Source organism: Eleutherodactylus coqui, chromosome 10 (assembly GCF_035609145.1).
Source record: "Eleutherodactylus coqui strain aEleCoq1 chromosome 10, aEleCoq1.hap1, whole genome shotgun sequence".
In the NCBI taxonomy this organism is placed as follows: Eukaryota; Metazoa; Chordata; class Amphibia; order Anura; family Eleutherodactylidae; genus Eleutherodactylus; species Eleutherodactylus coqui.
In genome coordinates this window covers 92,234,304-92,260,967 of record NC_089846.1, presented here as the reverse complement: position 1 = coordinate 92,260,967, position 26,664 = coordinate 92,234,304, and the positions used below count along the sequence as shown (strand labels likewise).

The following is a 26,664-nucleotide window of genomic DNA, read 5'->3' as shown; positions in this document are numbered from 1 at the left end:
GCTTCCTGCAGCCAACATTATACACAGTAATCAGGGCACTCAGACATTTTTCAGAAAACACCCAAAAATAACTCCATCCCCTCATCATTCCCTCCACTTCTAATTAAATTGAGAATTTGGCGCGACTGCGGGAGTAAATTATCGCTTTGTTTGTCACCTGGTCATAAATATTGAAATGTGTTTAGAAATCACAGGGAATTTTAATTACATCAACATTAAACCGAAATGAAACGACTTGGCAACCAGCAATCTGCTGAAAACCATATGTGGAGGGAGCAGCGCTTAATAAAATGTCACGTTTACATGGCGGGCGGCTGCGGTGTACAGAGGAAGGCAACACGCACCTGGGGGGACTGAGCGTTACCTCACGGAATGGAATCAACAGAAAATCTGAATTTGGGGGGGAACCGACCGGAGGAGCAAAATCCTGCGACCCCGATACAATATATCCATGTAAGGCTGAAGCGCTGAATCTCCATGTAGCCAAGATGGCGTCCAGAATATTATATATACACATACACATACATTCACGTAGATGGACCAAACATACTTCATACTACAGTAATAGTTATCCATCTATTACTGCTGACAACCTGCCTATATATCATGGTTGAGAGGTAGTCACAGCCCAGCCCCCTCTGTGATGACATCACTGATATGACAGGTGATCAGACATGAGATCCGCACACCTTATATTACAGTGACATCATCTATTACTGCTGACAACCAGCCTGTATATCATGTCTGATAGGTAGTCACAGCTCCGCCCCATGGTGATGACATCACTGATGACATGTGATCAGACATGAGATCCGCACACCTTATACTACAGTGACATCATCTATTACTGCTGACAACCAGTCTGTATATCCTGTCTGAGAGGTAGTCACAGCCCGCCCCCTGGTGATGACATCACTGATATAATGAGATGTGATCAGACATGAGATCCGCACACCTTATACTACAGTAACATCCATTACTGCTGACAACCAGCCTGTATATTATGTCTGAGAGGAAGTCACAGCCCGTCCCCTGGCTATGACATCACGGATGTCATGTAATCAGACATGAGATCCGCACACCTTATACAACCAGTAACATCGTCTATTACATCTGACAACCAGCCTGTATATCATGTCTGAGAGGTAGTCACAGCCCCGCCTCCTGGAGAGGACATCTATATATATATAAAGCTGAAAGCCCTCACTGACTGACTCACTGACTGACTCACTGACTGACTCACTGACTGACTCACTGACTGACTCACTGACTGACTCACTGACTGACTCGCCAAAAGTTCTCCAACTTCCCAATGTCGTAGAAACATGAATTTTGGCACGAGCATAGATTATCTCCAAAATAGGAAAAGAAATTGGGTCCCAACTCGATTATTCAATTATAGCGCAAAAGAATTGGCGTCGAAATTTAACGTACATAATCTAAATCACTCACTTCCCAATGTCATAGAAACGGGAAATTTGGCAGGAGCATTGATTATGTCATAAATAGGAAAAGCTAATGGGTCCCAACTCGATTATTCAATTCTATGCGCAAAAGAATTAGCGTCCAAATTTTACGTGCGGAATGTAATTTTCTCACTTTCCGGTGTCATAGAAACGGGAAATTTGGCACGAGCATTGATTATGTCATAAATAGGGAAAGCTAATGGGTCCCAACTCGATTATTCAATTCTATGCGCAAAAGAATTAGCGTCCAAATTTTAGGTACATAATCTAAATCACTCACTTCCCAATGTCATAGAAACGGGAAATTTGGCACGAGCATTGATTATGTCATAAATAGGAAAAGCTAACGGGTCCCAATTCGATTATTCAATTCTATGCGCAAAAGAATTAGCATCCAAATTTTACGTGCGGAATGTAATTTTCTCACTTTCCGGTGTCATAGAAACGGGAAATTTGGCACGAGCATTGATTATGTCATAAATAGGGAAAGCTAATGGGTCCCAACTCCATTATTCAATTCTATGCGCAAAAGAATTAGCGTCCAAATTTTACGTGCGGAATGTAATTTCTTCACTTTCCGGTGTCATAGAAACGGGAAATTTGGCACGAGCATTGATTATGTCATAAATAGGAAAAGCTAATGGGTCCCAACTCCATTATTCAATTCTATGCGCAAAAGAATTAGCGTCCAAATTTTACGTGCGGAATGTAATTTTCTCACTTTCCGGTGTCATAGAAACGGGAAATTTGGCACGAGCATTGATTATGTCATAAATAGGAAAAGCTAATGGGTCCAAACTCCATTATTCAATTCTATGCGCAAAAGAACTAGCGTCCAAATTTTACGTACGGAATGTAATTTTTTCACTTTCCGGTGTCATAGAAACAGGAAATTTGGCACGAGCATTGATTATGTCATAAATAGGAAAAGTTCATAGGTCCCAACTCGATTATTCAATTCTAGCGCAAAAGAATTGGCATCGAAATTTTACGTGCAGAATGTAATTTTTTCACTTTCCGGTGTCATAGAAACAGGAAATTTGGCACGGGCATTTATTATGTCATAAATAGGAAAAGCTAATGGGTCCCAACTCCATTATTCAATTCTATGCGCAAAAGAATTAGCGTCCAAATTTTACGTGCGGAATGTAATTTTCTCACTTTCCGGTGTCATAGAAACGGGAAATTTGGCACGAGCATTGATTATGTCATAAATAGGAAAAGCTAATGGGTCCAAACTCCATTATTCAATTCTATGCGCAAAAGAACTAGCGTCCAAATTTTACGTACGGAATGTAATTTTTTCACTTTCCGGTGTCATAGAAACAGGAAATTTGGCACGAGCATTGATTATGTCATAAATAGGAAAAGTTCATAGGTCCCAACTCGATTATTCAATTCTAGCGCAAAAGAATTGGCATCGAAATTTTACGTGCAGAATGTAATTTTTTCACTTTCCGGTGTCATAGAAACAGGAAATTTGGCACGGGCATTGATTATGTCATAAATAGGAAAAGCTAATGGGTCCCAACTCCATTATTCAATTCTATGCGCAAAAGAATTAGCGTCCAAATTTTACGTACATAATCTAAATCTCTCACTTCCCAATGTCATAGAAACATGAAATTTGGCACAAGCATTGATTGTGTCATAAATATGAAAAGTTAATGGGTCCCAACTAGATTATTCAATTCTAAGCGCAAAAGAATTAGTGTCCAAATTTTATGTACGTAATCTAATTCTCTCACTTCCTGATGTCATTTTATATAAAGGAAGCGTCGCATGGTTACCTCCATGTGGTGTTTTCTGGGTAACGCAGAGAACTATGCAAAATGGTGAACATATGTTTTTCCTCAGTATCTCTAAAGTAACCACGACTTCATAAGATTTTCCATGTGAACACCACATAAACACCAGTACCAAATTAACTCGGGCGAAGCCGGGTATATCAGCTAATATATATATATATATATATATATATATATATATATATATATATATATATATATATATATAAATATAAAGACGAAAGCCCTCACTGACTCATTCACTGACTGACTGGCCAAAAGTTCTCCAACTTCCCGATGTCGTAGAAACATGAATTTTGGCACAAGCATAGATTATCTCCAAAATAGGAAAAGTAATTGGGTCCCAACTCGCTTGTTCAATTCTAGCGCAAAAGAATTAGCGTCAAAATTTAACGTACATAACCTAAATCTCTCACTTCCCAATGTCATAGAAACTTAAAATTTGGCACGGGCATTGATTATGTCATAAATAGAAAAAGTTAATAGGTCCCAACTCGATTATTCAATTCTATGCGCAAAAGAATTAGCGTCCAAATTTTACGTAGGGAATCTAATTCTCTCACTTCCCGGTGTCATAGAAGCTCGAAATTTGGCAGGAGCATTGATTATGTCATAAATAGGAAAAGTTAATAGGTCCCAACTCGATTATTTAATTCTATGCGCAAAAGAATTGGCGTCCAAATTTTACGTACGGAATGTAATTTTCTCACTTTCCAGTGTCATAGAAACGTGAAATTTGGCACGAGCATTGATTATGTCATAAATAGGAAAAGTTAATAGGTCCCAACTCGATTATTCAATTCTATGCGCAAAAGAATTGGCGTCAAAATTTTACGTACATAATCTAAATCTCTCACTTCCCAAACTCATAGAAACATGAAATTTGCCATAAGTATTGAATATGTCATAAATAGGAAAAGCTAATGGGTCCCAACTCGATTATTCAATTCTAGCGCAAAAGAACTAGCGTCCAAATTTTACGTACGGAATCTAATTCTCTCACTTCTTGGTGTCATAGATACATGAAATTTGGAACGGGCATTGATTAGGTCATAAATAGGAAAAAAGTTAATGGGTCCCACCTCGATTGTTCAATTCTAAGCGCAAAAGAATTAGCGTCCCCATTTTACGTATGAAATCTAATTCTCTCACTTCCCGATGTCATAGAAACTTGAAATTTGGCACGGGCATTATGTCATCAATAGGAAAAGTTAATGGGTCCCAACTCGATTATTCAATTCTAAGTGCAAAAGAATTAGTGTCCAAATTTCACGTATGGAATCTAATTCTCTCACTTCCTGATGTCATTTTATATAATGGAAACGTCGCATGGTTACCTCCCCGTGGTGTTTCCTGGGTAACGCAGAGAACTATGCAAAATTGTGAACATATGTTTTTCCGGTATCTCTAAAGTAACCACGACTTCATAAGATTTTCCGTGTGAACACCAGATAAACACCAGTACCAAATTAACTCGGGCGAAGCCGGGTATATCAGCTAGTCACTGATATAATGACATGTGATCAGACATGAGATCTACACACCTTATACTACAGTGACATCATCTATTACTGCTGACAACCTGCCTGTATATCATGGCTGAGAGGTAGTCACAGCTGCGCCCCCTGGTGATGACATCACTGATATAATGACATGTGATCAGACATGAGATCCACACACCTTATACTACAGTATAATGCTATGGCATTACATCATACTGCAGGACCGATCAAAGCATCGCTTGTTGTGGTCTTCTAGTGGGGCTAAAAAAATAAGTAAAAATAAGATCAATCAAGTTTTACTAATTGTAAAAAAAATAAAAAATTAATAAAAAGTTTAAATCACCCTCCCTTTAGCCATATCTATAATAAAAAATCTAAACCATAAAACGAAAATACATACTTCGTATCTTCGAGTCCATAAAAGTCAGAGCTATCAAAGTAGCGCATTATTTTCCCTGCATGGTGAACGTCGCGCGAAAAAAAAAAAAAAAGAACGCCACAAATGCACTTTTTCGGTCACCGTCTCCAAAAAAAAAAAAAAATGCAATAAGCGATCAAAAAAATCGTATGTATTCTGAAATGGTACCAACGTCAACTACAGGACGTCTCACAAAAAAATGAGCCCTTGTACAACTACGTCGAGAGAAAAATAAAAAAGTTATGAGAAGATGCGGCAGAGAAGAATTTTAAAAATTAAAAAGGTCTTTGAAAAAAATAAAAGTAGTACAGCAAAAAAAAAAACTATACAAGTTTGGTATTGCAGTAATCGTACTGACCCATACAATAAAGTTATCATGTCGTTTTTGTTGCAGTTCATGCACCGTAGAAACAAGATGCAGTGAAAGATGGCGGAATGTCATTTGTTTGTTTTTTTCATTTAACTCCATTTTTAAAAAGTTTTTCAGTACATTATACGGTACATTAAATAGCACCATTGAAAAATACAACTCATCCCGCAAAAAACGAGCCCTCATACAGCGACATCGATGGATAAATAAAGGAGTTATGATTTTTTTTTTTTAAAAGGGATGGAGGAAAAAGCGAAAATCTATTTCATGGCACCCTATCATTGAAGCTTCCTTGGCTGAATCCTTGATGGGTGCCACCACGATGGCTGCACATGCACCACCATAGTGCCAAAATGTTTCCCCTACCCATCTAAGAGTTCTACTTGTACCTCTTTTCTTCAGAAGACACTCTGGGTGGCCCTGACTTTTGAATCACCCTGTACAATTACAGCCAACAACTAGTCTGTATATCATGTCCGAGAGGCGGTCACATAGACAGTAAGTCTTATACAGAGGGGTTCTGACAACCAGCAGCTCAGCATACTGTGCCATGCAGTTCATGGAGGCAGCATGTCTGCTGTTGACCAGCATTGCCCACTCCATATGAACAGTCTTGGATTTGCCCTCCTAACGGTCTCACTTACGGTACGAGGGATGTCGTCACGCTGCGAATGCAGGAATAACTGAACATAATTTAATGACAGAAGCGACATAAAAACATTTGACACTTGAGATAACTTAAGACGCAGCAGCAGGACGTGTGGAGCGGATCTCCTCGCAGCCATTCGCAGAAGCCCTTGTAGATGGTGCTGGGGGAGCGGATGCCAGGCATAGCGGTGAGGTCATTCTGTTGGCGGTTCCTCCACAGCATCAGAAGTGCTTTCAGGTAACATCTCCTCCGTCTGGTCCGCTGATGGGTTGGGCTCTTCTGGCAGTATGGGTTCCCCATCATATATGATATCTTCAGGGTTAGGAGCCGGAGGACAGAACTCCTCAGCAGGAAACATCTGACCAAATATGTTCTCCGCCTGCAAAACACAAAGATTCAGACACAGACATCCCAGAGGCGTCTTCATCATCAGGTGATCACCGATTGTGTGCGTCCATTAATGTAAAACTAGGTAAAGTAATTAGCACAAGAGGACCAAGGTGGTTATAAGTTTGGGCAGAAAAGTGGTAAATGACGTGTAACCCTGATAAATGTAAGGTTCTGCACATGGGCAGAGGGAATACATGTCACCATTACACACTAAATGGGAAACCACTGGGGAACACTGACAGGGAAAAGGACTGGGGGGTTTTAGTTACCTGTAAGCTTAACTAGATCAACCAGTGTCAGGCAGCTGCTGACAAGGCAAATAGGATCATGAGGGGCATCAGAAGAGGTCTAGGGGTGCATGACGAGAACGTTGTTCTTTCTCTTTACAAGTCACCGGTCAGACCACACATGGAGTATTGAGTACCGGTGACCAAAACTGTCCACAAGAAGGACACATTAGAGCTTGAGCGGGTACAAAGGGGGAAACTAAAGTAATAAATGGAATGGGTGGACTACAACACCCAGAGAGGTTATCAAAATTGGGATTGTTTAGTTTAGAAAAAGGAAGGCTGAGGGGCGACCTAATAACTATGTATAATATATCAGGGGACAATACAGAGTTCTCTCCTATCATCTATTTATACCCAGGACTGTAACAAGAGGGCGCTCTAATAACTATGTATAATATGTCAGGGGACAAATACAGAGTTCTCTCCCATCATCTAGTATACCCAGGACTGTGACAGTAACAAGGGGGCGCTCTCTACATCTAGAGGAAAGAAGGTTTCTACACGGACATAGAAGGGGGTTCTTTACTGTAAGAGAGGTGAGACTATAAAAACTCTCTGCCTGAGGATGTGATGATAGCAAATTCGATAAAAGAGTATACAAGGGTATTGAACGCCTTTCTTGAGAGATACACTATCACATGTTATATCACTGATTACTTCAGAAGGGTCGGTGTTCCGGGGATTATTCCGTTTGCCAGATTGGAGGCGGGAATGTATTTTTTTTTAACCTTAAATGGGGAAAATTGGCTTCTACCTCATAGTTTTCTTTGCCTTCCTCTGGATCAGCATTGGTGTGGTAATAGGCTGAACTGGATGGACATAGAATGTTAGACTGAAAAAAGCTCTATGTTACTATGCAATTTTACCTGCAATGGGAAAAGCTGGGGGCAGCCATTACTGTTACAGCCACCCCAGGGATTGGCACTTTTAGGATATGTAGCTACTAACCTTCAGTTAGATACAGTAGAGGGTATATAGCTACTACTTTTCCATTAGATACATGAGACAGTGTAGCTCCATCCTTCACTATAGCACAGGGATGGAGGACTATATAATGACCTCACCTGCTGAACGGCACCATCAAACCCAAGGCAGGTGTCCGGCCCGCTACACACGAACACGTTGGAGGGGAGTCCCGTATATGTTTGGCGCTCTATTCCAGATGAGTCTCTCATGTTAAAGTACAGAAGCCAGAGGACCTGCGGTTTCTCATGCTCCAGGTCCTGATCTACAGGGAAAGAACAGTGACATCATCAGTATTGGATACAGGGAAAAAAGTGACATCATCAGTATCAGACACAGGGAAAAGAGTGACATCATCAGTATCGGATACAGGGAAAAAAGTGACATCATCAGTATCAGATACAGGGAAAAAAGTGACATCATCAGTATCAGATACAGGGAAAAGAGTGACGACATCAGCGTTAGATACAGGGAAAAAGAGTGACGACATCAGCGTTAGATACAGGGAAAAGAGTGACGACATCAGCGTTAGCTACAGGGAAAAGAGTGACGACATCAGCGTTAGCTACAGGGAATAAGAGTGACGTCATCAGCGTTAGCTACAGGGAAAAAGAGTGACGTCATCAGCGTTAGCTACAGGGAAAAAGAGTGACGTCATCAGCGTTAGCTACAGGGTGAAGAGTGACGTCATCAGCGTTAGCTACAGGGTGAAGAGTGACGTCATCAGCGTTAGCTACAGGGTGAAGAGTGACGTCATCAGCATTAGCTACAGGGTGAAGAGTGACGTCATCAGCATTAGCTACAGGGTGAAGAGTGACGTCATCAGCATTAGCTACAGGGTGAAGAGTGACGTCATCAGCATTAGCTACAGGGTGAAGAGTGACGTCATCAGCATTAGCTACAGGGTGAAGAGTGACGTCATCAGCATTAGCTACAGGGTGAAGAGTGACGTCATCAGCATTAGCTACAGGGTGAAGAGTGACGTCATCAGCATTAGCTACAGGGTGAAGAGTGACGTCATCAGCATTAGCTACAGGGTGAAGAGTGACGTCATCAGCATTAGCTACAGGGTGAAGAGTGACGTCATCAGCATTAGCTACAGGGTGAAGAGTGACGTCATCAGCATTAGCTACAGGGTGAAGAGTGACGTCATCAGCATTAGCTACAGGGTGAAGAGTGACGTCATCAGCATTAGCTACAGGGTGAAGAGTGACGTCATCAGCATTAGCTACAGGGTGAAGAGTGACGTCATCAGCATTAGCTACAGGGTGAAGAGTGACGTCATCAGCATTAGCTACAGGGTGAAGAGTGACGTCATCAGCATTAGCTACAGGGAGAAGAGTGACCATCAGCATTAGATACAGGGAGAAGAGTGACATCATCAGCATTAGATACAGGGTGAAAAGTGACATCATCAGCATTAGATACAGGGTGAAGAGTGACATCATCAGCATTAAATACAGGGAGAAGAGTGACATCATCAGCATTAGATACAGGGAGAAGAGTGACATCATCAGCATTAGATACAGGGAGAAGAGTGACATCATCAGCATTAGATACAGGGAGAAGAGTGACATCAGCATTAGATACAGGGAGAAGAGCGACATCATTAGCATTAGATACAGGGAGAAGAGCGACATCATCAGCATTAGATACAGGGAGAAGAGCGACATCATCAGCATTAGATACAGGGAGAAGAGCGATGTCATCAGCATTAGATACAGGGAGAAGAGCGGTGTCATCAGTATTAGATACAGGGAGAAATGTGACGTCATCAGCATTAGATACAGGGAGAAGAGTGACATGATTGGTATTAGACACATGGAGAAGAGTGGCGTATCAGCATTACATACAGGGAGAAGAGTGACGCCATCAGCATTACATACAGGGAGATATCAGTATTATTAGCTACAGGATTATTAATGAAACAGAGCCTGACCTCCCTTCGATCCCCTGCAGAGCTGATGCCATACATGGAAAATATCTCCCAAATCTTCCTGTTTTCAGGAGGTTTCTCTATTCACTACAGTTCTGCATGTCCTCCATGAAGTGGTCCCTGCCAAAAGCCTGCAATGACTGCAGTGATTTTTGCCCTGCTCCAGGTAAATTAGTGGAAGTTACAACTGTAACAAACCCTCTTACTTGAGAAGTTTTAGTTAAGGACGGGTTTTCAGGTTCTGGGAACTAATTTCACTGACAGCAAGCAGAAATATTAAAAAAGGTGAAAAATTGAAAACATTAGGTCCATCAGAAAGTTACAGAATTTTCCATTATACACTGATGAAGCGTCACTTCCACAAGACAGACCAGCCCCTTTAATGAGCGGAACAATACCCGAGTGGCCGCACCTTGCGCTGCGCTCCAGAGGTTTAATTACCGTCTCATGATCAAAGCGGCTGCTGCACAGAAGAAAACCTTGCAGTAAACGCAGCCCCTCCGATATTAATCTGCTGCTCTTGTATGGTGAAACACAAAAATCATTTGCTTAATGAGATCAAATACGAGATGATTCTTTTTTGAATGTACTGGACATATGTGCCGGCTGCGGGGGATGCCGAGCATGATGGGAGTAGTAGTAGGCAATAGGGATGGCCACAACAGCAGTATCGGGGTTTGCACGGTAGATGAATATGCTGGAAGTTCATAGAGGCCATTAATCTGATAGTCTGAGGCTCACAAAAGTAATCCCAATGTTGGATTAGTAGGAATCTACCTTCACCATTTCCATTGTTTCTGCTTGCGGTCAGAGACTGGAAACAATCTTGTTTACATGCAGAGGCTATAAACAGCCGATCAGACCTCGCCCTGCTCTCACGGCTAATAAGCGTGATACAATGTATCAGTGTAGATCTCACAATGGAGACCAAGACATGACAGGTCTGTGCTGCTACAGAAGAAGGTCTATACTGAAACACTGCAACAAACTCTCAGTTGCTGGAGCCGGAGTTATGGCCCATTTACACGGGATGATTATCGTTCAATTTCCACGCTTCCGCAGGAATTGTGATTGTTCCCAGCAGGAGAAACCATGTGGTCTTGTAGATATACCAGCTTTTAATGGCTAACAAAAATACATGATGTTACAGCGAGCTTGTGAACCTCTCAGATTCTTCTTCAGGCTAAAAAAACCTGAGAGGTTCGCAAGCTTGCTGTAAGATCATGTATTTTTGTTAGCCATTAAAAGGTATCATATTCACAAGATTACTTGGTTTCTCTTGCTGGGAACAATCACTTTTTGCTCTACTGACTAACACCGGACCAAACTTTTGTTTTCATTATACCCGCAGGAATCGGGACGATATTCATCCCATGTTAATGCATGCAGCGACTGAACAAGTTTGTTTACTGTGAATGGAGGCGGGTGGGCAGGAACAATCCCCGTCCAGCTCCGATTCTGCTCATTAGCGATGATCGTTCTTGTGTAAAAGAGCCCTTAGATTATGGTGTTTTTGGACAGCAACAGGTTCCTTTCAAGTGTTTGTTCGCCTCTGCTGGTGGAGTCACTGTGTACATACATTACTTATCCTGTACTGATCCTAAGTTACATCCTGTATTATACTGCAGAGCTGCACTCACTATTCTGCTGGCGGAGTCACTGTGCACATACATTACTTATCCTGTACTGATCCTGAGTTACACCCTATATTATACTCCAGAGCTGCACTCACTATTGTGATGGTGGAGTCACTGTGTACGTACATTACTTATCCTGTACTGATCCTGAGTTACATCCCGTATTATACTCCAGAGCTGCACTCACTATTCTGCTGGTGGACTCACTGTGTACATACATTACTTATCCTGTACTGACCCTGAGATACATCAGTATTATACTCCAGAGCTGCACTCACTATTCTGCTGATGGAGTCACTGTGTACATACATTACTTATCCTGTACTGCTCCTGAGTTACATCCTGTATTATACTCCAGAGCTGCACTCACTATTCTGCTAGTGGGGTCACTGTATGCATACATTACCTATCCTGTACTGATCCTGAGATACATCCTGTATTATACTTCAGAGCTGCACTCACTATTCTGCTGATGGAGTCACTGTGCACATACATTACTTATCCTGTACTGATGCTGAGTTCCATCCTGTATTATACCCCAGAGCTGCACTCACTATTCTGCTGGTGGAGTCACTGTGTGCATACATTACTTGTCCTGCGTTACATCTTATGGTGTAGTGTTATAAGATCTGATACATTGTAATTTTCGGAGCAGCTGCTTTCGCCCCTTACGCCCTCCTCTCCTATTACCATGATGGGGAGGTGGTCACTTACCGCCCAAATTACAGAGGATCTACATAAGTGCGGGGCGTCAGCTGGAACGCTACAATTTATACAATTACATGTTTTACAGCATCCGACAAAACTGGATTAAATGTGTTTAGTATTATTACGGGGATGTAAAGCCGGCGCCGCGGTGTCAAGCTAAAATGTCACAGAAGTCATTAATAGAAATGTCAGGGTACGGCAATAAACATGACGAGGGGGGCACTGGAGGCTAATGGATTCCACTACGCAGATGAAAGGCTCCGCCGTACCAACGTCTCGTGGTGCCGACCGCCGTGTGCGCGGCGCTCGCTGATCCTGCTACCTGTTTATTAAGTGTCATTCCTTCATATGATAATTGCTTTCTTTCCCCACGCTGACAACGCAGAGTCCGGAGGAGAACATTGTGTAACGGGAGAACAACGAAGACTGAAGATGTAACGGATGGCAGGGCACATAACGGGCGATGCCACAGCTCAGAGCCTCAGAAGAGTACTTGAAGGGTTCAATTGGGGAAAAGATGATGCAATACATGATTACTAACACCCAACTCCCCCCAGAAAACTAATACTTAAAGGGATGTGATTAAAGGTGACACCTATATATGAATAACATAGAATCCACCATGCACAATAGGTGAGGTGCAGGGAGTGGAGGAGGTAAGCTGTGACAGGTCACAGTGTATTCCCACAACACTCTTCCACAGAGAAGAAATTATGGTCACAGCTCTCCGGAACTGAAGGGGGTGATTTATATTACCTAGTGCCCTCCTTTATTCACCTACAACCACCAATCCTGGGGACCCACTCTGAGGATCCAAGGTGGCCACAGCCCCCCTGCTGCTACTCTGTGCACACTGTGCATTGGTAATCAGCTAGTGCATGCTGCTTTTTGGATTGGCCAGAGGTTATCACATAAGCTGGCCAATCAGGGCCAAGTCCTAGACGACTGATCAACTAGCAATGTCCAGTGTGCATCAGTTAGTCTGAGAATTGGTGCAGCCATTCTGGATCACTTGAGTGGTGCCACAGCACTCCGCAGATGGGAGACTAATGACCCCTCTATACTAATGATGCTTTGTCCCCGCCCCCGAGGAACCCAAGCGTCAGACTATCAGATAAAACCCTGTCACATTTATTTAGTGGATTCATTTAGCTAGCACATACATGTTCCATAGCGCTGTACAGAGATTTTCATCCCTTTACATAAATTCCAACCTCTATTGGAACTCATATTCATGCCCGACTATTAAAAGGGGCAGTCTGGGCAATAAAAAGTTAACCTATTTGACAAAAAAAAAAAGTAGCCATAATTCTCAATCACCCGCAGTTCCTACTCTACCTGCTATCATTGGGCATGTGACTGCTGCAGCCAACTACAGCCTGTATGTAAAGCCGGATCAGCCGCCAATTGCCTGCAGAGGTCACATATCCCTGCCATGGGATGTCATTGCTGGAGCTGTCAGAAGAGGGCAGCAGTGGGCTTGGCACCATCGGAATGTGAGCTGCGGGGATTGGGTTAGTTAGGCGATTAGGTTTTTTTATGTCTTTAAACAGAGCCGAGCAGATTTTAATCTAATCTTTTTCTCTCCAGACCGCCCCTTTAACCTCTTGAAGAACAAGCCTGATTATGCCTCAATCACCGGGGCAAATTTTGGATATCTGGCAGGTGTTACTTTAAGAGAGAATAACTCTGTACAGGTTTTATACATCCAGGTAATCCTAAACATAGTTTTTATTATAACACGGTGTCCTTTATTTAGATGGTAAACCTAGAGCCATACAATTTGTGTAAATTTATTAAAAACATGGAAATTGAGGAAAATTCTAAAAATTTGTTCTTTTTTTCAATCTCCATATGACAAATGCGCATACATACTGTACTAATTATCAGATAGATATTGCCACTCGTTTGCGTTACTTTGGAAGCACATTGGAAACATTTTGCACGTTTCTGAACAATTTTAGGCTAATTTAACATTAATTTTAAAAATGTTGACATATATTGCTTCTAATTTCCATTTATAATTTGTCACGTATAATAAAGCTGGATGACTGATGTATGTCGTATGTGGACGATGCATTGATGGAATAACTCATTTATGTAGTTAATTAATGTAAGGGTATTTTCACATGTAGTGGAATTGGTACAGATTTTCCGCTGCAGATAATCCACATTATGCCACTAGAGCGGATTTTAACATAGATTTTTACATAAATTTACATAAACAGACTTCACCCCTACATGTGAAAGGGGGAAATGGGCTGTGGATTCGCATCAAATGTTGTGGATTTTGACACCGATTTTGGTCTATAGCATAGGTGACTGTAATAGAAGGGGTTAATGTCTGGTGCTTTACACATTATGTTCTCCTCCTCCCTCCTGTGAGTACACATTGATAGGCAAGGGGAGGAAAGAAGGGGAAGAGGTTGATGCAGCGCTGACATGCCAGGAAAGTCTGTAGTATACAAACTTTCCCGGTCGGCACTGTGACTATCTGTCACTGATGACATCATCAGGATCTGAACCAATCAAGTCCCAATGACTGCACCTAAACAGGCTGTTAAATAACAGCCTGTCTTGGCTGCTTTACCGCTGTGGGGGTCCACGATTGCTGGTGGAGTAGCTGACATAAATTTACATTGCTGCTGCACAGAGTCCAGGCAGCAGCGACATAAATTTATTGTCAATCATCGCAAAGGAGTTAAGACGTCTGGACTAATCGATACAGATTTACTGAACTTTTACTGTACTTAGATTTACTGTACATTTCTTGAGCTTTAGATGACATTTCTAAGAGAATGTTTTAGTTTAATTTAGTGAATATCTTATTACAGGGGAAAAGAAAAAAAAAAAAGTCAGCACGGCCAATAAGTCAGAATAACTTTAGCGGGAATGTCATTAGCGCGCCTTTTATCATGTATTTTGTAAGGTTAGGGAATCGTTTAAAATGCTAATTAAATCCAACAGCCTGTGAACAAATGGTCTCTTGATAAAATGCAAAACGCTGTTCAGAAGAAAAAAAGAATCTGAAAAAGTTGGTAATGCTGGAAAGTTCCGGCGACTCGCTAAGCAGGAAAATGAATGAATTTCTTTGGTGCAGGTGACTTTGTCTGGCTGACCTGCCATGGGCCGCTGCTCGCTCTATCTGCTGATTCATTCTCCACGACTCCCGCAGTATTTGTTCTGACATTTTAATTAAAATACGACCACTGCCTCCTCGCCAACTTAAAAGAAAAAAATGGCCGAGTGAGAAGCCGGGGGCTCTGGGGGATGCTTACTGAGGTTGGAGGAAAGAAAGGAGCTGATACATCATGGCTGACCGGCTGCTGCTGACATTATAAACCATCCACCTTGTCTGCAGTGTGATAGAGAATGGAACAGAAATCGCTGCATGGAAGATTCTTGTGTCTGGTCATTGGAATTCGTGGGCGTGGAAAAGGATTAGGGGTTATAGGGTAATTGGTAGGGGCGACCAAGTATTAGTTAGTGTGGTTATTGGGGTCCTTATAGATGAGCCGATTATTGCTTGAACGAGCGAGTGACGTCACAGAGTGACATCATGCTTAATGGATATGATCTAAGATTGTGGGTGTGGTTACAAATACATGGATACTTAATGTGGATGACACAGAATTGGTGGTGGGTGTGCCTAATGAACAACGGACTTGGTTACAGGTATATATTAGATACAGCATAATGGATATAGTATAGGATTGGTGGGAATAGGAACAGTGGGTGTGGTTACAGGTATATGTTAGATATTTAACGGGCACAATATATGATTGATGGGTGTGGCCAGTAATAAGTGGGTGTAATTACAGGTACATGATAGATACATATAGGGTTTAGTATAACTGGTGGGTGTGGCCTATGAATAGTGGGTGTGGTTACAAGTACATGGAAAAAAATGACTAAAACAAAATCGGTGGGTGTGGTCAATGAAGAGGTTTGGTTACAGGTATATGTTAGATACTTAATACATACAGTACAGGATTGGTGGGTGTAGTTACAGGTATATGGAAGATACTTAATGCAGATGAAACAGAATTGGTCATGGGTGTGCCCAATAAAAGATGGGTTCAGTTGGAAGTATATGGCAGACACATATAGGGCTGATGGGTATGGTCAATGATCAGTGGGTGTGGCCAATACACAATGGGTTTAGTTAGACACATAATAGCCACAGTATAGGGCTGATGGGTATGGTCAACGATCAGAGGGTGTGGTTATAGGTATATTGTAAATGGGTACATTATAGAATTTGTGGGTGTGGCCAGTGTTCAGTGGGTGTGGCCATAAGTGCAGGTTGCTGAAGGTACTTAGTGGGTGTGGTTATTAATGCTGAGATGGTCAGTTGTGACCAGTGACTTACAACTCCACTCCTGACCTTCCTCCGAGTCAAGTGTAAACAGCTTCTTCACCACCGGTTCCAGATCTTCCCGTGCGGTCGTCTTAGTGGATGGACATATGAGATGGACGAGATCTGTAAATCAGACATTTAATTAGGTCATGAAATTAACTACACAAACAGTAAACGATATTTATCAAAGCGGAACGTGCGTTCACAATCTGAGCTCTGATACATTGGTGCCAACCGTATCAAGCAACATATTCTTAAAGGGGCAGTCCATTCTACTGGGGATGTCCGTCCATAAATCACCATCTATCAAACAATGGATTGCCATTGCTGTAGTTATGGCTTGTACCGGAGACAAATGATGTACAAATGCCATGCTGTGCCTTGTAGTTCTACAAAAGAAAACAAAAACACCCCAGAAAAATTGCTGGAAATGAATGAAGTTCAAGTTTTGGGGGTTGTTTTCCCATCATGCTTGTTGTGTTTCCTCATTAAGGCAACAATACTGAGAGGAACGGTGCGCACAAAGCGGGCGTAATTAATAGACGCGACGGCCGACAAATACAAACATCATTTGGTTCTACAAAGGGACTGTCTGATGCCCATTGGCAATCAAAGGACACTTTAAGTCTCCAAAGACTTTGGTATACAACTTCCATAAACTTTTAATGAACTGGATTTTTTTCCTTTATCGCCGGAGATCAAAGTCCTAACGAGGTACAATCTCCTTTTCATGTTTAATAATAATTAGTCTCATCTGGTTTGGTGCGGTAATCCGATCACAGCTTAAAACAGTGGGGCCTATGTAGTCTGCAGCCTGACAATTATCTCGCCCACTGACACACGGAGCCGGCCGCGCAACCAGAGCGCGCCCGAAAATGGAGAGACACAGTCATTTTTACCTTAATGAAATTGGCTCTAATTATTTACTAAACTTTTTTCTTTTACCCAAAAGGCGGCAACAATGGAACAATGAGATGAAAAGAAGAAAGACTCAATCCTCCAGAGGGAGGTGAAGGGATCCATCGCGGAGGAGCGGCTCTGTGCTCCGCTGCGGGGACGAGACCCACGCTGTTTGGATGCAAATAGTATTTCTGCCTAATATCCTCAGTAAATGCCAATCCTCCAGTTATCATAAAATAGATGTACTCAAGGAAAACTGGGGTGTAACCTGCTCCGACGGCTCACAGTCAACGAGCTCTTATCCCTCCATCTAGTGCTGAAAACCCCTCACGTCTCACAGCTGAGCGTTTGCTGCAATGACATCCAGTCTGAATAATCCTGCCACTTCCCTGATAGTCTGTTACATTTTCTCTCTTGTGATACAAAGTATCAGGTAAGATGCAGCCACGGTCAGCACCAATCCCTGCATAGAAGGAGTTGTAGGAACAGAATGAAACTTTCTACATTTGTAATGTTGATAGAAGTAATGGTGCTTTTCACAGGACAATCATCACTAGTGAATAGAGACAGAGCGGGCCGGGATCGTTCCAGCCCCCCAACCGCCATTCACATTAAGCAGTTCATAAGGGAATGCAGAATAAAGGACGAGCGGGTAGCGAACATATACTCGTTTGTGATTCAGTCGGGGGTACATTTACAGTGAGAGGTAAGATTCTCGCTGGATGGCCTTAAGTGATTACAATATCAAAGCAAAAGAATGATCTATTGCAGAAAACCGACCCCTTGTCTTGGCTCTAGAACCCTGTTGTACCGCCTCTAGCTTGGATACAAGATGTGATACAGGTGGGCATGGAGGCTCTAGCACACTGTTGTACTGCCTCTAGCTTGGATACAAGACGCAATACGGGCGGGCATGGAGGCTTTAGTACCCTATTGTACCGCCTCTAGCTTGGATAAAAGATGTGATACAGGCGGGCATGGAGGCTTTAGTACCCTGTTGTACAGTCTCTAGCTTGGATACAAGATGTTATACGCGTGGGCATGGAGGCTCTAGTACCTGTTGTACCACCTCTAGCTTGGATACAAGGGGCATGGAGGTTCGAATAGCCGGTTGTACCGCCTCTAGCTTGGATACAAGATGTTTCTTGGTAGGGCATATAGGCTCTAGTACCCTGTTGTACCGCCTCTGTCTTGGATACCAGATGTGATACGGGGGGCATGGAGGTTTTAACCCGTTCCCGCTGCAGGGCGTAAGTTTACGTCCTGGCAGCCTGGTACTTCCCGCAACAGGACATAAACTTACGTCCTGGAGATAGCGCGGGATCACATATGATCCCGCGCTATCCCGCAGCGGGAGCCGGCTGTCAATCACAGCCGGCGTCCTGCTGCAACAGCGGGGGGGCATCGGAGATGCGCCCCCCGCTGTTAACCCCTTCCCTGCCGCGATCTAAGTAGAAGGGAAAGAGTTCACAGAGGGAGCGGACTCCCTCTGTGTCTCTGGCCAGAGCTCGCGATGTCATCGCGAGAGCCCGGCCTGTCACCATGGCCAGACACTGGCGTCCTGTATTGCCTATGGCTTTGATCGCTGTATAAGCGATAAGGCATGGCAGAGCAGTAGCTCTGCCATGCCTTATGACAGCGATCATCAGGGCAGTGGTTAAAGTCCCTCAGAGGGACACAAACAGTGTAAAAAAAACAAGTATTAAAAAAATGAATTAAAAAAAATGTAAAAAAAAAAGAGTAAAAAAAACATTTTTTTATGCTTTTTCTCAGATTAGCATAAAAAAAATGTAAAAAAAAATTTAAACCCCACATATTTGGTATTGTCGCGTCCGTAACGATGCGTACAATAAGTTGCACATGCTTTTGACTGTGCACGGGAAAAAACGCTAAAAAAACGCTAAAAAACTGAGGCAAAATGCTAATTTTTAGCATTTTGCCTCACTAAAAACGCAATAAAAGTGATCAAAAAAGCTGTATGTACCCCAAAATGGTACCAGTAAAAACTAAAGCTCGTCTCGCAAAAAATAAGCCCTCATAGAGCTCCGTACATCGAAAAATAAAAAAGTTACAGGACTTTGAATGCAGCAATTTAGAATAGAAAAAAGATTTCCAAAAAAAAGGGTTTTTATTGCAGAAAAGTGGGAAAACCTAAAAAAATGGAAGAATTTTGGTATCGTTGTAACCGTACCGGTCCGCAGAAAAAATGGAATGTCTCATTTATGCTGCATGATTAACTCTGCAAAAAAATATAAATCTATGGCAGAATTGATGCGTTTTCTCTCTCTGTTATCATTAAGAAAAAAAAAATAAGTTTTACAATATAGTCTATGTACCCAAAAGTGGCACTGATAAAAACTACAGTTCGCCACGCAAAAAACAAACCCTCACACGGCCGCGTCGACGGAAAAATAAAAAAAGTTATGACTTTTGATAAACAGAGAAGAAAATCCGCCAAAAATTGTTGCGTCCTTAAAGGGGTTGTCCCGCGCCGAAACGGTTTTTTTTTTTTTTTCAACAGCCCCCCCGTTCGGCGCGAGACAACCCCGATGCAGGGGTTAAACAAGAACACCGCACAGCGCTTACCTTAATCCCCGCGCTCCGGTGACTTCTTACTTACCTGCTGAAGATGGCCGCCGGGATCTTCTCCCTCGGTGGACCGCAGGGCTTCTGTGCGGTCCATTGCCGATTCCAGCCTCCTGATTGGCTGGAATCGGCACGTGACGGGGCGGAGCTACACGGAGCCCCATTGAGAAAAGAAGAAGACCCGGACTGCGCAAGGGCGTCTAATTTGGCGATTAGACGCTGAAAATTAGACGGCTCCATGGAAACGAGGACGCTAGCAACGGAGCAGGTAAGTGAATAACTTCTTATAACTTCTGTATGGCTCATAATTAATGCACAATGTACATTACAAAGTGCATTAATATGGCCATACAGAAGTGTATAGACCCACTTTGTTTCGCGGGACAACCCCTTTAAGCCCAAAATAGGCCATGTCATGAAGGGGTTAATACCCTGTTGTACCGCCTCTAGATTGGATACACGATGTGATACAGGCAGGCATGGAGGCTCTAGTACCCTGTTGTACCGCCTCTAGCTTGGATACAAGATGTGATACGAGCGGGCATGGAGGCTCTAGTACCCTGTTGTACCGCGTCTAATTCACATTAGATGGGAAAATCCAGCGATCAGAGGGACTTCCAACGAGCCCTGCTCATCGGTGTTAGACTAGCCGAGCCTCACCACCAACCGTGGGGGGGGTTTCTTGTGTAACAGTGTGGAGAGTAGAGTATATCAAGAAGGGCACGATGGAGGAAAACCATCCAGTGAAAGGGGTTCAAGTGGATGGAAACAACTCACCACCAAAAGGGGTCAGGAATCATTCTGACAATATCCTCCCTTCCCACCTCAATCTATAAGTAAGCATATTACATTTCATGCCCTCTTGCCCAGAACATTTACTACAAACATGTTACTTAGCGTGCATTGACACAGCCGACTGTCACACACGACATCTGAACCATAGAAATGACTTTTAATTAAATTGATCGATTTTTTTCTTGGACTGACAGTCACTGCAGGTCCTAGTCCTTGGTGATTTTGCTTTAAAAAAAAAAAATAGCTACTTGCTATGGAAGTTGTCAAAAATCACATGGCACTTATATGTTGCTGCACTTGGTATGCGATTGCGATGCAACTTTTTTATTTACATTATTGAACCGTGATTTGCACATCAAAGTCACATGTTGGAGCGTTACATTCTTCATGCAAAACGCATTGCACTCACAACACAAACCGCAGGTGTTGCAAGTGCGATATGGCATCAGCCATGTGAATGCCCCCTCACTTCTCTATCACTGCATATGTGGGTAGATTTACCATTCAGGATCTGAAAAGCTGAGTAACCACCTTAGAGGAAATATCAGCAGTGCTTGGAAGCAAGGAGTAAATCCCTGTGCAACGAGTCTTAGAAAGCTGTGTGCCAACCGATATGCCAACTATCCAGCTTTCCCAGACTTGTTGCGCAGGGATCCACTCCTCGCTTCCATTGCTGTGCCTCAGTAATCAGATGCCCCAATCAGGAGCCTGGAAAAGCCAGGTGTCCATACTGCTCATCACCCAGCTTTCCCTTTAAATTTCATAACCCCCCCCCCCCCACTGGTAGGGCTGAATCCTTGGTATCTTTTAATCACACTACTTAGCAGATGAGGAACACGTCGTTAAGAAGGGAAACATTAAGGCAAAGACTAATTGATTTAAAATAGGTTTTATAGATTTTTGCTCCAGTCGGTTATAAAATCATCAAATCTGCCGCCGTTTAATTTCAATATCGCCTTTATCATGTCATTTCGGGTCTGACGGACTCATAAAACCTCATCAGCGCGTCTCCTGATTATGTTTGATTTACTCAGGTGGAGTGGCATTAGTTACAGCGCCTGCCAGCATTTGTCTTCAGGTAATTCTCCGGGGAGGAAGAGCGATGAGCTTTTCTACGCGATTCCATCATTAGCGCAGGAATTTTTTTTGCCAGGGGCCCGAGCGAACGACTTCGGTTCCGGTCAGCTGGCGATGCCGATTATGAGACTGTCATTCCGGCAGATGATCAAAGGCGAGAGAGATTTGTATATTTATCTTAAGCAATTGTTTGAAGGGGGAGATCGCTCACTCAGATCTCATTTACTCGTAATGAAGTGAAAACACGATGCCAGGATTTATGGGGCGCACGGCCCGTCCCCAGAAAATACTCTGTAGGACAATTTGCTTCTGTTAAGAGACCCAAACGGGTATATAAAGATCAGGAGGGGGACGGAGGTGTAACAGGAGGCGCCGGCTCGTGGGGAATGGAAACCGCAGGGACAAAAAACTGAAGGTCAAATGAGGTGAAGTCACTGAGCACATGGGGGGAAAAAGTAGCACATTGTTGTGCAAGTTGTATTTGTGAAAATTTGTGACTTTTAGGGTTCGACTTAACGCTTTTCTAAACGTGGGCAGGACTTACCCTAAAGGGAGGGGGGGGTCGCCCTTGAGAAGGTCACAGGCTGCCATGGCAACTTAACAGCACATTGCGATCTTGTCGTGGTGGGAGGGAGGGTGTCGTTTAGGGGAAATAGGGAGCCCCCTCCCTCTGTCAGGCCATTTAAATGATGCGAACATGGCTAACCACAGCAACTAAAAGGTTAACGGCCAAGATGGGAGTTATCTCTGATCTTGGCCACATGTCAGCTGACACCCACCATGTATGGACAGGCTGAGCTCCCAAGCCTGCTCCATTCAAACCTTGGGCACATCCGACATAGTGTACATCAGATGTTGCCAAAAGGGTAATGCATTTGTCGCACTTCACTCCGGGGTCCCCTGTACTTAGCCCAGTGTATAAAACATGGGTTTAAAGGGACAGTATCATCATGCCTCAGCCCCATAAACTGATGGAAATCCGGGGAGGGAAGTTTGAAACTCACCAGGCGCCCCGTTCCAGCGCTGTGCCCCCCACGCCGACAGTTTGACTCCTCCTTCACACGCATCTCCCACTCATCTTTATGGGTAGTGCATGTGCAAAAAGAAAGAAGCCGCAGACGTGCCTTTACTCCGCTGGAAGAGTGCGCCGGGGACATCCCTCGCCGTTCCATCATTTTGTAAACCCCATACAGTAGGTTATGGGGCTCCATGTGATGACAGGGTCCCTTTCCCTATACATCACACAAATCTCTCTTCTGTCCCAATAACTTGTTACAATGTATCAATCTGGACTCCAGGGGTTTTAGCTCACAGAGGATTGTGTAGACTAGATACAAATGTAACAGACCCTCAGCTGTGAACAGGACTAAAGGCTGCAGATTACAGGTCTGTATTTAAAAGGGTTTATCCGGGATTGTTGGAAACCTGCCTATTGGTAGAAAATGGTCCAAAATATCTGTCACTTTACCCGTTAAATCCACCGCCTCTCCAGCCCTGCTATTATGCAGGTTATTCACACTGGTAGCCAACTGCTGGGCGCAGCGGTCCCGTGCCATACATGGCAGCACCATGAGGCAAGCGATTGGCTGCAGCGGTCATGTGAATGATATATGTGATGCCATGTCTGTAAGGCTGGACTCACACGACTGGGTCGGATTCCGCATGTTACAGGCCCGCAGCAGATTCCATCTGGGACCCCTGGCCGTTGACCCTGCGTATGGCAATTATTGCGCATGAAAGCGGAGACGTGCGAGCAGGCAGTCATGCGCAGTACGGGGTTTTGTTTTTTATTGGATTGCGTATGGGCTGCGGGTCGCATGCCTGCATTGGCATCAATAAAGGGCGTCCGTGCGGATTCCGCAGTAAAGTAGAGCATGCTGCGATTCTCCTTCTCGTGGAATCCGCAACTTGTTACCACGAGCGGTAAATTTTTTTTTTAAATGCATGCTTTTCAATGCCCGCGTTTTACCACATATTGTTCGTGCGGACGCCAACCGCAGAATCTGCAATTCAAATGTGGTTGTGAGAGACCGGCCTAAAACTGGGGCAGCAGTGCTGAAGGAGCGGGGGGGGGGGGGGGTTAATAGGTAAGCCATGGCTATTTTGCTACTTTTTCCCATTCTTTAAGGCTCGGGTGTATGCAAATTTGGTACCTGAAATACGCAGCGTTATAACTGCATGTATATGTTCGTACTCGGTGCGTAGGTTTGGGTTTTTTCGAGCATATACAGTGCGTTTTCCATATGCGCAAAAAAAAAAAGGATCAATTGATGTCACTTTGTGTTTACACTGTCCCTGGCTTCAGGGGTCGAAAAAGCAGCGATTGCGCAAGTAAGGCGAACCTTCACTGTGGGTTTTGTTTTTTTTTAACACTTCCATGGACCTGAATGTGAAATTTTGGTCCAGAATACGAGGAAATCGGTCACACTAATGTTTTTTTTTCCTGCAAATCAAAAACGAAGGTCAGACTACACCAGTGCGAAACAACGGCGTTCCATGCTGTCCGTGTAACGCGTAATGCGGACCGAAAATACACCCATGTGAGCGAGTCCTTACTGTCAGCCAGGATCCTGACAGTCCAGTATGACCTCCTTAATTTTAATGATTTCAGGTTTTTTTATACGCACTTTTATTTGTGCGCTTGATGTTTTATTTATTCCAAGAAGCAACAAAGGACGCGTACGGGGAGACGTTTTTTAAATCTAAAAAAATTTTTAAAACTCTAGTTTCGGGCTTTTTCATCCATGTTTCTACTACATTACTTAGGTCAGGAGGGTATGGTTTCTCCTTAGAGCGTCCAGTAAAGACAATGCCTGTACAGCGCCACCTACTGGAAGGCGGTATTCCTGTAAGTCAACGTCAGACCTTGTATCGATGACCGGCAATATGAGCCAAAGCCACAGTCTACTCCGGAAGGAAAGTGTAAATGATACACAGACTGACTATTCGGAGGTTTTCGCCCCTCACCACTGTGCAGTAAGTTAATGGTTTGGTTAGGTGTGCAAATGGAACAATAACTCTACAGCGCCGCCTATTGGAAGGCAGAAGTCTTGCACGTCAACGTCAGATATATCGGTATTCTGCTTTCAGAATCGTTCTGGCGGTGACCGCCTTTCTCGGCTAATGGCGCATCAACACTAGTTTATTAACCTGTAATTATCTCCATGCAAGAAATGTGAAGAGGCTTATAATGCCAATAACCTGCGTCATCATCTGCAGCGGCACGGACCGTTTAAAGATCTCTGCTTGCTGTCAGTAAATGGAAATGATCCAAGTTAGATTCAGAGTGCAAAATCCCCAGCCTGCTGAAAACGTAATGCGATCCACCATTAATGTGTTTCCAGCAGCGCATGGCGTCACCGCGGACCAAGGAGTCGTCACATCACACGCGCCCGACTGCTAAGTGCAGCCCCAGTGCGCCGAATGATGTCTGCAGCAGGCGGAGTTGCAGACATCAGTAAGCAAGGCATGCAGCAGTTTTTGTAATGACAGGCAGGGGAAGAACCTGGACTGCCCATGGGATGGTCCACCATCAATTTGCATATGGTGCGTGACAAACTTAACATGTAATATCTGGAGTGTGGAGACACACGGAAAACAAACAACGGTGGCAATGGATTCCTTTAAAACATCAGAATATTCTGCTTGTAGCCCAAAAATTAGGTGACAAACTTTCTTTAAAAAGTCTGACATTGACCTGCAGGAATGCTGCCATCCAATAGGTGGCGCTGTAGAGGTATTGCTCCATCTTCCCATAATTTTAATAAAAACACGGAGGAAGTGCGAATGAAAAAGGGAAACAGAGGAAAATGCAGAACAAATGGCAAAAAACCATTGCATTGCACATCCGTATCTACTCCACATTATCCTACACAAGTGAGACTGGGGTTTTCGGACTCTGAATGTAACCTGGATCATTTCTATTTACTGACAGCAAGCAGAGACCTTGAAAATGGTCCGTGCGGCTGCAGATGATGACGCAGTTTATTAGCCTCTTAACGATTCTAGCATGGAGATAATTACTGGCTAATAAACTAGTGTTGATGCGCCATTAGCCGGGAAAGGCGGACGCCACCGGAACGATTCCGAAGGCAGGCTACGGTTACAAAGCGTCGCGTTCTCCACAATTACATTCAGACATTATCAAGTGTCACTGAAAGTGATGGTTCCCTCGCAGCGATACCGGAGTAATAAAGAGAATCTCCTTATCGTACACGATGCCATCGTCACATCTATAAAGGAAGGGGAGCGAACCGCGGCGGCAATTGTCACGCAGAACAATCATCGCCGGGCGCAGCTTCTGTTTAAGGATTGTATTTGTGATCAAGTGGAAGGTTCCGAGACGCTGCAATAAAGACGAGACAAGTGGAAGACGGGGAGCAATAATTACACGCTCCGGGAAGGCAGCCGCGCTCAGAGAAGACCCAGCGAAGAATCATTGTGCTTTAAATAAGCTGAAAGAGGGTCAGAGGTCGATGGAGGCTCTCAGAGATGAATCGCACAACATGTAGGGAGAGGCGGCACAGCAGCCACAGTACCAAGGCGCACCGTGGTGGAAGCAGCACAGGGGGCGTCAGGGCAGCCGTGCGCTGGACCGGCCCGCCATGCGGAGAGTATAAAGGTAGAGGTTACTACTTACACGTGTGTTTCATGCATGTGTTGGTGGAGGAGCAGAGCTCAGTCAGCTGCACGGCGGGCTGATGCTCATCATCCGGGGAAACCGTCAGTATGGAGATCTACACAAGGAACAGAAAACAACAGTCACCAGAAAGAGAAGTCATCTACCTGAGGACAGAGACACGCACACAC

General features: G+C 43.7%; 1 protein-coding gene across 2 annotated transcripts in view; it reads right to left on the bottom strand.

Moving 5' to 3' along the window:
• Positions 1-6,236: 6,236 nt before the first annotated feature.
• The window catches only part of CHM (CHM Rab escort protein), a 98,792-nt gene continuing 78,364 nt past the window's right edge, over positions 6,237-26,664 (bottom strand). The window contains exons 12-15 of one of the 2 annotated variants that reach the window (XM_066581464.1): positions 26,495-26,591; positions 16,510-16,620; positions 7,958-8,121; positions 6,237-6,592 (exon numbers count right to left, since the gene is read on the bottom strand). In XM_066581464.1, coding sequence (XP_066437561.1) covers positions 6,407-6,592; positions 7,958-8,121; positions 16,510-16,620; positions 26,495-26,591 — 558 coding nt within the window. In that variant the 3' untranslated portion in view covers positions 6,237-6,406. The remainder of the gene's footprint in view (positions 6,593-7,957; positions 8,122-16,509; positions 16,621-26,494; positions 26,592-26,664) is intronic. The other variant, XM_066581466.1, reaches the window with a different exon arrangement.